The 10,628-nt window shown below is 61.9% G+C and overlaps 2 protein-coding genes across 2 annotated transcripts in view; both read right to left on the reverse strand.

Annotated features, from left to right (window-relative positions):
• Window positions 1-3,001, reverse strand: part of MNEG_5798 (ubiquitin carboxyl-terminal hydrolase 12/46) — a gene marked incomplete at both ends in the record, with an annotated part of 4,308 nt that extends 1,307 nt beyond the window's left edge. Inside the window, 7 exons of the mRNA XM_014045727.1 lie at window positions 258-394; window positions 684-751; window positions 1,033-1,093; window positions 1,407-1,528; window positions 1,725-1,841; window positions 2,402-2,500; window positions 2,777-3,001. Of these exons, the coding sequence (XP_013901181.1) occupies window positions 258-394; window positions 684-751; window positions 1,033-1,093; window positions 1,407-1,528; window positions 1,725-1,841; window positions 2,402-2,500; window positions 2,777-3,001 (829 nt within the window). The remainder of the gene's footprint in view (window positions 1-257; window positions 395-683; window positions 752-1,032; window positions 1,094-1,406; window positions 1,529-1,724; window positions 1,842-2,401; window positions 2,501-2,776) is intronic.
• Window positions 3,002-3,719: 718 nt separating this feature from the next.
• On the reverse strand, window positions 3,720-7,952 carry MNEG_5799 (hypothetical protein; the record flags this gene model as incomplete). Its single annotated transcript, XM_014045728.1, has 14 exons — window positions 3,720-3,769; window positions 4,002-4,125; window positions 4,241-4,390; window positions 4,769-4,880; window positions 5,067-5,129; window positions 5,542-5,621; window positions 5,941-6,031; window positions 6,186-6,198; window positions 6,406-6,463; window positions 6,633-6,724; window positions 6,915-6,984; window positions 7,284-7,346; window positions 7,540-7,653; window positions 7,950-7,952. 14 exons carry the CDS (start codon window positions 7,950-7,952, stop codon window positions 3,720-3,722), a joined length of 1,083 nt encoding a protein of 360 aa, XP_013901182.1.
• Between the last annotated feature and the right edge of the window lie 2,676 nt (window positions 7,953-10,628).

The raw sequence follows: 10,628 nt of genomic DNA on the forward strand, positions 1-10,628 counted from the left end.
GGGGAAAGGTGGGTAAGGCTTGGCGGCAATCTGGGCAGCATCCCCATTGGCACGCCTGATATCCAGTGCAATTTGCTGCCAACGCCCACAATTGCTTATGCTTGACACATGCACGCGCGCACACGTGTGTGCGCGCGCGCACACACACACACACACACACACACACGTAAAAGCTCGAGGGGTCGATACAAAGTCCCTCCGCATACGACAACCACACAGGCGCGAGCTCCCATGCAAAGTGTGCGCCCCGCGCCCACCGTGGTGCATGTTGCTGCCCACGTGCACCACCACCGCGAACAGGCTGTACATGGAGTCCGCGCCCTCCGCCCCCGCCATCAAATTGCTGAGCTTCAACTCAAACGGGAACACCACCCGGTAGGGCAGCTTGCGCTCCCTGCGGAGTGAATTCAGGGTCCGGGGTCGGCTCAATGACAAGGACACAGCGAGACGAGGGGAAGATAGGCAGGCAGCGAGTAGGGAATAGAGTGCTTGTTCATGGGCGTAAGAGGCCTTCAAGTGTGGCTGGCAGGGGTCGTATACAACCGGCTGCAATAAGCGTTTCATCGGGCGGCCCGCACGCGGCGTCATGAGCGGGGGCGTGCGCGTGCGGGCAGGTGCCTGATGCGGGCGCCTGGGGGCAAAGGGGGGGGGAGGGGGCGCGCCTGTTGAGGTGTTTGAGGTACTTGAAGCGTTTCAGGTGGAATATGAGGCAGGGCGGCAGCTGCTTGAGCTTCATCCGCTTCTGGGCCTCCTGCATAGTTCGATAAGTGGGGGATGAAGGCGTGTTGAGGTTTGTGGAGTCTGTCTGGTGGTTGCAGGAGTGTGGACCAGGTGGTGATCGAGTGTAGTGTTCCATGTGCGCGCCGTGACACAGCGGCGCCCAGGCAAAGGGCAACGCCCACTTGCCGGGCAGGCGCCACTGGTGTGTCGTGCAACACGCACGCTCTCTTCGACCGCAGACGACGTGGGCCCGCGGCGTCGGCCGCGGCACCTACGCCAGGGACGCCGCCAGCCCCCCGCCCCTGCCCCCACCTGCAGGCAGCCGCACGCGTCGCAGAAAAACTTGTTGTCACACGACAGCATCTCCGTGGAGCTGCGGGGGCACGAATGGCGGGTGGGTATAAACAGTGGCGGGGGGTGTCAGTGGCGGGCCGGCGGGTGCGAGGAGCGTGCAGGCGCGATGCGCCGGGGTTGAGCAGAGGCCAGGCAAACCGTCAGCTCTGGGCCTCGCGCGCCGTGCACCCTGGCGGCCGCAGGGCATCGCAGCTATCCCTGCTTTGCGCGCTCTTTCCCTCAACCCCTGCTCCACCCCCCGCCCCCTCGACCCTCTGGCCCAGCCGGACCCCCCGCACGGCGCCCAACCGGCTGGCGGGTGAGAGGCCGCATTGAGCGGGGCGCGCCTGAACTGGCGCAGGCAGGCCGTGAGCGACGTGTTGTTCTCTATCTCCAGCCCCAGGTCCATGAACACCTCCTCGCGGCTGGTCACGGTCTCACACTGCAGGCAGCGCGTCTCGTTCACTAGCCGCCCCTGTGTGCGGGGCGGGGGACAGGGGGTTTGAAGGGAGGGGATGCATGCAAACAGGGGTTGTATGACAAGTCATATCCGCCGGCAAAATACGATGCAGGCACGCACCTGCTGGGGCGGCTCGACCGTGCGTGCTCATTTGCATCCCCAGACAAAACCCTGACCCAGCACAGCGCACCCCGTCAGTTTTAACCCCCACCTGGAAGATGTCTGTGACCCAGGTGCTGGCTGGCGCCGCCTCCCCCCGCTCCTTGGCCTGCCCCTCCAGCAGCTCGCTGGTCACGTTGAGCAGGTAGTTCAGAAACTCATGGGCGTCCTTTGGGGGGGGTGTGCGAACATGTGTGTATGCGTGAATACAGGTATGTGCATGTACACACATGTGTAATTGTGACGGTTGAATCTCAAAGGCTTGCCGCAGCAACGCTGCAAGGTAAGGGCGGCGTCGCGACATGTTGAATATCAAAGCAGCGGGCCGCTAGGCCTGCAGGACCTCCTGGAGACAAGGGGGCAGTAGGGCACCACAGTGGGCTGCCGCCACCGCTACGGTGCCTGCTGTTGAACAGCCTACTGTGCCTGCAGCTTGACCGTCCAGCACGCTTGCTTGTCTGCCCACCGCCGCATGGTCGCCTGCCACTGCGACTGCGCATTGCTGCTTGGCATGCCCTAGGCGCCTCCCACTAACCGCCCTTCCCTCGCACGCTGCTGCCGCCGCAAGGCCGCCCGCTGCTGCGAAGTCCATGCCCCTGCACACCCGCCTCGCTGCCACAGCCGCAGCTGCACTCGCGTTGCCCTGCCCTGCTTGCCTGTGCGCCAGCCGCCCCGGCCCCCCCCTGCCCTGCAACTGCTCTGCCTGCCTGCCCGCCTGCCACGCCGCACCTGGTGCATGTAGCTTCGGAAGGCCTCATTGTCCCGCTTCAACCGCTGCACGAACCGCTTCGGCGCTATCACGCCCGTCTTCTTTTTGGACGTCTGGATCTGCGGGGGCAGCAGCAATGCGGACGGGCGCACGAACGGAAGGGAAGCCTTCTGCGACATGCACGCCAGGGAGCGAGGCGCGCCTCTGCGACAGCGGCGTCCGCCAAACCTGGTGTCTGCGCGAGCAGCGTCGCTCGGCTGCAGCGATGCTGGCTGCCCAAGCGCGGCCGCCTCAGGTCACGGCGTGCGGCTGCGGGGTCCCACAGCAGTTGTCAGCTGCCTGCGTCGAGCTCGCTCGCTCGCCCCGGCACGCCTGGCCAGCTGGGAGGCCCCCACCTGCTGGAACAGCTCCGCCAGGCAGTTGAGCATGTTCTCCTCCGGCTCCCGCGGCAGGGCTGCGCAGTACTGCTGCACCTGTTCCCGGAAGGGCCGGCAAAAGTAGAGCGCCTGCAGCACTGAGTTGGCATAGCAGGTGTTGCCAAAGTTCTCAAAGCCGTAGTAGCGCTCGTCGTCGGGGCACTCTGCGAGCGCCTTCTCGAGCTTGCTGCTGCTGTTGCCCATGGCCGCCGCTGCTGGGGCCGCGCTGGGTCGGATGCGCCGCGCAACGGCGCGCGCGCTGCTCGTGCGCCCTCACTGCTGGCTTTGCTGCTGGGTGGCGGGTGAGCAGGTTGTGCTAGGGTTTCAATACACGGGCGCTGTGCTGCTCGTTGGGGTATGACGCATCAAGTGCCTCCGTGTCCGTGAAGGTGCGAGCTGTTGTGCATGCGTGTTGATCCAGAGGCGTTCGCGTGATCTTGTCGAGGAATGCGCTTCTACTGCGATACTCTAAAAATTGGTATACAAAGACAACAGAGAGGTGGCGCTTGCAGGGCCTGACAGCCTTCACAACACTTTTTAGTAGATGTGGCCGCATCACTTGCACCAGGTGCTGACCTGGGCTGGTCTTGCCCAGGTCTTGCCGCAGTGGGCAGCAATGGCTGGCTGTCCGTACTAACGGTTCAAGTAGCAGATAAGATACCAATTGTCATTCAAGTCAAGGTGCATTGATGTTGCGGATTGATTGCTGATGCAAAAAGATGCACACATTGACAACCCCTGCGAGATAAAGCCTTATTTGAATATGAAGCTGCCGTGATGGATGCCATGTAGGAATGAGTGTGTCGATGCCCACCAATCCATAATTCAGATCATCATCACACATCTCCATGACCGGCCGTTCAACTTGGAGCAAGCGCCTACCAAGCCCCGCCTCCCCGCCGCTGTCCCCGCCTGCCACCCCTCAACTGTTGCCGGCCGCGGCGGGCAGCGGCTCAAACTTGACAATCAGCACTGAACAAGTGGTTTTTGGAAGGGGTGGGTAAAGAAACGTTTCATGTGGGTGCTGCACATTGTGGATGACGACACAGGGACCGACGCTGTGAGGCACGCAGGCAGAGCTTGCTCGCCACGCACGCACCGGCCGTTCAGGCCCGTGCATCAAGACGGTCAACCCAACACCCTGAACGAGCGCATCCAGACATCATCATGGGGCCGCGCTCCTGACCGTCAGCGGCCCGCCCACCTGTTATGTTGTCTGTCGAGACGGGCGTGCCGCCGTCGTCCGACAGGCACTCTTCGACCAGCGCCCTGGCGGCCTGCTGCGGCGTGTCGCCGCTCTGCAGGAACTGCCGTACAAACTCCACCGCCTGGCGAGGGCGCGCGGCGCCGCGCAGGGCAGCGGGTTGCTGGACAAAGGGTCACACCCGCTACACGGCAGAGCCGCACCACCTCCGCTCGGTGGATGCAATCAAGCGCACCCACTGGGATCTGCCAGGCAGGGGCGGCGCGACCACCATGCAGCGCCGGATTGGCAGCGCGCAGCCGGTGGCCGGCAGTGGGCGAACGGCATCCGTCTGCTGCGCTCGCCTGCTCATTGCTGAGGGAGTCCCAAAGGCCGTCGCACGCCAGGATCTGGGCAGCCGGGTGTGAGGGGGGCGACCAGGCGTGGTGGGTGTGGGGGTGGGTGTGGGGGTGGATGTGGGGTGGGGTGTGGGGTGGGTGTGTGGGTGTTCAGATGCAACGTCGTGGAGATTCGCTTGCAGCTGGACAATATGTTGCACGGAATGAAGCACCGTGCCGCTGGTCCACTTTTGGGGAGTGAAGCAAGGACAACAGGCGGTGGCGGTGGCGGCGGAGGCAGCAGCAGCAGCAGCAGCAGCAGCAACTCCCAAACCACAGTATTTTCAATCCAGGCACAGAGCGCTTGATTGTGCAACGGCGAGAGCGTCAATGATCCTGACAAAGCGCCTGGGACTGCATACAGGCCCGAGATTGTGCCCGGCCACGCACCATGAACTCCGCCGCGTCCGCCGCCCCGGGGTCGCTGTCGCCTGGAATTGGCGGCGACGTTCTGGCCGGACATGCAGCTTCGCAGCCGCCGGCGGCGCTGCCGACAATGTACCTGGCACGGCGTGGGGCGAAGGCATCGGGCACGCATCAGAGCGCCAACAGGATGCATGAGCATTTGTGCCGCCGCAACGGCCAGTCCTCCTTTGCAGCTGTGAATCTCAAAGCAGAGCAAGGCAGGAGGGTTCTGAGGCTGGGGGGAGGCGAGCGTCTTGCAGTGCAGCCGGGCGGCTGCACTCACTGCGTGGTGTCGGGCACGGGCGATATTGCCTGGTGCTCTGGCGGCAAATTGGGGTCCTTGTACCTGGCGGATGCACATGAGTTTGACAGGAACAGGAATATGAACAAGGCACTGAAATTGGCAGCCTGACGCGCAAAGCCACTAGTGGGTGACGTGCAGCAGTCGCCTGCGCATGACGACGACTACTGCTTCATACAGAGCGTCCACCGGGGCCAATTGCGCCACCCCCCGCGGCATGTTTGAACGCGCACTGGCATGCCCGGGAGGCGGAGGGACGAGCCTCTGAGCAGCTGCGCGGGGCCCGCGCCACCCCCTCTCTGGTTGAGTTACCACGCAACCCAGGCAGGACAGCTCACACCAGACACTAACAAAAGGCCACACTCAGGCAACATGGCCAATCCTGGGCAGAGAATCGACCAAACCCACGCACCACAGCCAGACCCAGTCAGCAAACCCCAGCAGCCAGGCTACCCACTTGGTGTCTCCCAAGGCGCGAGTCATGGCCAGACTGGACTTGTCACCATATACCCTGTTGCGCACTACACTCAGGCCCGCCTGCAGGAAGCAGGCAACCATCGGCCTCAAACGCTTGGGGCAAGACCATCGCAGCAAGGAGCAGCCATCACGCCTTCATTGGTAGCTCTGAGAGTGGTCTTTGGGCCGATCCTGGTGCCACTATTCCGGATCACATGTACATGCAAGCGCCACGCGCTTGAAGATGCGCGCACACATGCACGTGCACATGTACACGCACGCGTGCGCGTGCGCGCGCGCGCACACACACACACACACACACACACACACACACACACACACACGTGCTCAGGTATACGCACGATTACGTATCAGCAGCCACGCATGAACACTCACACACCTTTGTAATTCGCTCCTCCTCGCCGCTGAGCTCTGGTTTGTGGTCCCGCGTCAGGCTCACGGCCGTCCCACCAGACTCGCACAGCACGCACCTGTCACGCATGCAGCACGCGCGATGGCGGCACGTCGGCAAGTGGGGACGCCCGCAGAACACACATTCCCATGAGGCGCCACAGTTGCAGCCGCTGGTCGCACGGGTGCGGCTGCAGGTGCGAGCACAGTGCGCGCTCGCACACTGCGGCGCACCTCGAGTCGCCCACTGAGTGGTGATGGCCGCGTCGGACGAGCAAGGATGCAACCGAGGCGCGAAGGCAGTGACAGGTGGTTGGGGTGTGGGTGCCCAATCGCATACGGCGTGTGGCGAGAATCTGTGCTTGCCCGCGGCTGAGACACGAGCGTGCACCCGACGGCGAGCTTGCTGCAAGGCAGACGCATGACCAAGTAGCCGCTCCCACGCCGCTCCCACCGTTTGCGACATACATCTCTTCGCCCCGCACCGCCGCGACGCATGCAGTGCAGCCCGCCTGCAAGTGGCGTGCCATGAGCAGCAGCAGGTCCGGTTGGCCGCCGCTTCTCAATCATACTTCCACCCAACAACAGGAGGAGGCATTCAACAACTGCTGTCCAGCTGTTGGCACCGCACCATGTGGCAAACTACGTACTTGGAGAAAGCACTGGGTCCAACAGACGCACCTTTGGCCCCAGGTAGCACCCGTCCTCGTCCAGGGTGCCGTAGCTGTCTGCCAGGGCCTCGTTGGCCAGCCGCTTGCGCCCCGGCTTCAGCCCTGCTTGCGTGCAACACGCACAAACAGCGACCGCAGCATCCATCACGAAGGCGCTCATCGGTGCGGAACTGTCTCTGAGAAGCACCGCGCTTGAAAGAGGCATGCAGCAGGCGCATGCTCCACCCCTGTTTCAGTCGCGAGAGCGGGCAGGTGCGAGTAATTGCGGACGCGTACGGGCGCATGCGGCAACCTGCGCTGAGCAGTGCCAGCTCCTGGCGGTGCGTCGGGTCCTTCATCATCAGCTCCAGCTGCAGGTAGGCCTGGTGGGGGAGAGGTGGGGGCTGAGTGAGTGGGGGCCAGATGAGGGTCTATGTGTGTGGGCACCGCTACAACAGCTCGAGGGAGGGTTTCAATTGTTTTGTGTGACCTGTGTGACCAACCAATACTGAGAAGCCCTCCTTCATTTGGTCAGCTGCCAAGATGACCTACCACCTGAATGTATTCTGAGGTGCATGAATACTGCCTCAGCTGAAAGACACCTGGGGGTTGACAGGCCGCTGGGCCCGCCGCGAGCCAGGCTGGTCACATTGTCTACGGGGGAGGGGCTTGGCTGCCCCACCTCTGACAGGGCGGCCTCCAGGTCCCCAGCCTTGTAGGCCTCAGTGGATGGCAGCACACCGCCCTGCGGTGCACACGAGGGGCGCCATTCGGGGTCAAATCCCGTTGTGAACCCGCTGGTGGGTGGGTATGGCCTGCAAGTAAGCTGCAGCAAAGGACCAGCAGTTGATTATCACTGCGTTGGCGCGCGCTGCGGGTCAATATACAGAAGCCTCGCCCAGCAAATCCCAAATGGTGTGGGCTTGCGGGCGACATACGATGTGGCGTGCGCAGAAGGCCGCGACCTCGGCACCGGCGTGGCCGTCGAAAACGCCGAAGAGGGCGGTGGAGCCAGTGCCATCCACGTCCAAGTCGACGACATGGGCGTCTTCCTGATATTGTGGCAGTTTTTGATTTATAAGAAGGTCATTAGGCAGGATCATGCAACCAAGCAAGCAATCGTACGTGCTTGTCCTTGTGCTTGTAAGTGTGTGTGTGTGTGTGTGTGTGTGTGTGTGTGTGTGTGTGTGGCTATGATGGTATGTTGAGCGACGGCAGGTATTTCACGGGGATGGGGACAGCTCTTGTGGTCGCTTCCGCAATCCACGCTAATCAGCAGCGTCATGATGAAGGGGACTGGCAGCACACACAGCAGGGCGGGCGCAATTGCGGCAGGACGCAGACTCACCATACCAGCCCGGCGGCCCTGCGTGGAAGCGATGCCCCAAAACAGTTTATGGTTGCCCCCACCGCTGAGGTCCTGCGATGGCAACGTAGTTGCAGCACTACGTTTTGATCACTTTGCGCAGCGGCCTCAAACACCTGGCAGCAGGGCAGCGTGCTGGCCATGAATCAGTGTGGAACTGATGCACACGCGACAGAAAATCTGAAGCACCCATGACAATGTGCTGTGGGTGCTGAACAAGACTGCATCACAGGCGTGCAGCCACGAGACAGCAGCTACGACGCACAGCAGCATGCGCACCACCCTGAAGCTCTCGACCGCCATTGCATGGCAGCGTTCCAGGGCGTCATTCGTGACGTCTCCCGCATGTGGCTTGGGCTCGGCAGTGCAAGCAGCCATGTACGCAGAATTGTAGACGAGGAATCGGGAGGCCCGTGATCTCAGCGTCCTAAGCGCGTAAAGCATGCAGCATAAAAGCCTTATGTGCGATTGTATTGTTGTTTCGACCAATTGTAAGCATATATATAACACCTTGTTGCTCAGAGCGAGCCTTGCTCACGACTTGATCAAAGCGCCCACCCTGCACCCTCCTGACCGCTGGCGCCAAGCCAGTAGCTCCACCAGGTTGAGCCAGACGCGTTGATGCACTCATGTTTTAAGAAACGGCAGTTGTTGGCCGCTTTGCGTCCCTCAGCATTTGATGTCGGGTACGAGGAAAGAGCATCGGCATCCAGAGGGCCGATCGTTCGCTACCACCCCTGTCATCACTAACAGGAGCCTGCAATGTTCCTGAGACCTGCTAAACGTGTGTCACAGTAGATGGGTTGCACCATAAGACAGCAAATGCCAGTCGTCCAGTTGAGCCAGCAGCCGCTGTGCCCAGGCGCTACGTCCGCACCACGTTGGGGGCCCTGTGCTCACAGCTTGCGGTGATGCATGTTACGGCAGTGTGCGGTCTTGGTGGCTCTGATAAATCACAGAGCTGGGACTTGTCATCACCATCATGGCCGGCAAGGCAAGTACCTGGAGTACAGCTGATCCTTGCATGAACAATTCCAAATCCCTCCCAATCGGTCTCAGGGGTGTACGTACAAAGCTCTTGCTCAGATAAAAACGCACAAGATAATCAGGCGTATGTGACACAGCCATCAGTGCGCTGTGGCTGGCAAACCTATGCTTAGAGCCAGCAGACGCCAGCGATTGACGAGGGGTGCCGAGAAAACTTCTGTGCTATGCCGTGTGTCCACCCCTGGCCATGTCCCTGCCCGCGTCTACACGTCTCCCCCACTGTGTCAGCCAAGTACGGTATGCCATCTGACCACATTATTCTGCATAGTCAACTCACACATAAACATTCATCAGAACAGAACAAGCTCAAACTCTTGCTTGATCTCAGATCGCCACACTGCGCCTGTTTTAGTCTTGTGCTCACTTCAGCAGCATCGTTCTCACATCGGTAAGTTTCTCAGCTAGATTACAGGACGACGGGCGCTAGGCCAGTCTATTTCAGCTGACGAGCAGCAGCGGGCGCCTAGTATGCTGCCTTTGTCGCTGCTCAAAACAGCACAAGCGCACCCTGTGGTAAGTTTATGGACCAGCAGCATGTGCACGTCTTTGTCGCTGCTGTTGATGCATCCCGACCCGATGCGCTGTGCCGCTGCCACCACCTGCCTGCCGAACGATTTTGCATGCACCCAACCCACTGCAGTTGGTGGAGCTCAAGAATGGGGAGACATACAATGGGCATGTCGTCAACTGCGACTCGTGGATGAACATCCACCTGCGGGAAGTTATCTGCACTTCAAAGGTGCCAGACAGCGTTGCAACTGTAGCATGCACGCCCTGCGGCCCCTGCCTTTGCGCTGGCGTCAGCTCACTGCACACCTGGTGTGCCGTCCGGGTTGGCGACAGCAGTTGGAGCTGATTACGCACGCCGATTTGCAGATGCTCACGGACCGTTGCCAGGATGCACCCGCCACACACGCCGCAAGTCCACCCTGGCCTTACCCCGCGCCCTCAGGATGGTGACCGTTTCTTTCGGATGCCGGAGGTGTACATCCGCGGCAACACAATCAAGTACGTGCGAGTGCCAGATGAGGTGCGCCACATCAGTCGCAGCGCACCCGCGTCACACGCCGCGGCGCAGCACGCACACGAGCGTGCGGGCCTCGCGGACCCGTCCCGACAATGCACCTGCACTGCGCCCGTGAGGCGCGCAGTGCGATGGTCGCCGCGCGACCGCCAGCAGGAGTCGCAGGCTGCCTGCAGAGAATCAGCCACGTCGCGCCTGGGCAGTGTCACGCGTTCAAAATCTTACCAGTGATCAAAGTGCCAGTGACAAACATTGAAGCCGCCCTGCTCTCTGCATTCCTGCACTGTTCTGTGATAGGTGGTGGACAAGGTGAAGGAGGAGCAGGTCAGCCGGAAAGGTGAGCAGGCTGGGGGCTGGGCAGGGTCAGCGTGCCAGGCGTGTGCAGCACGGTGCACCGCGCTATGCGGCCGCTGTGCCTGCCGCATGTCCATGCCCTCGTGGCTGCGAGTCGGGGGGGGTGGTGCCTGGGCTGCCACGTGACGCGTGGATTGGGCGGCGTCCTGACGCGCCCGGCTTCCTGTGTTCGATTTGGCGTGCGCAGCGGGGCAGCCCGGCGGCGGCGGGCGCGGGCGCGGCGGCTGGGGCGGGGG

This window comes from Monoraphidium neglectum, assembly GCF_000611645.1.
Source record: "Monoraphidium neglectum strain SAG 48.87 unplaced genomic scaffold scaffold00888, whole genome shotgun sequence".
Classification (NCBI taxonomy): domain Eukaryota; kingdom Viridiplantae; phylum Chlorophyta; class Chlorophyceae; order Sphaeropleales; family Selenastraceae; genus Monoraphidium; species Monoraphidium neglectum.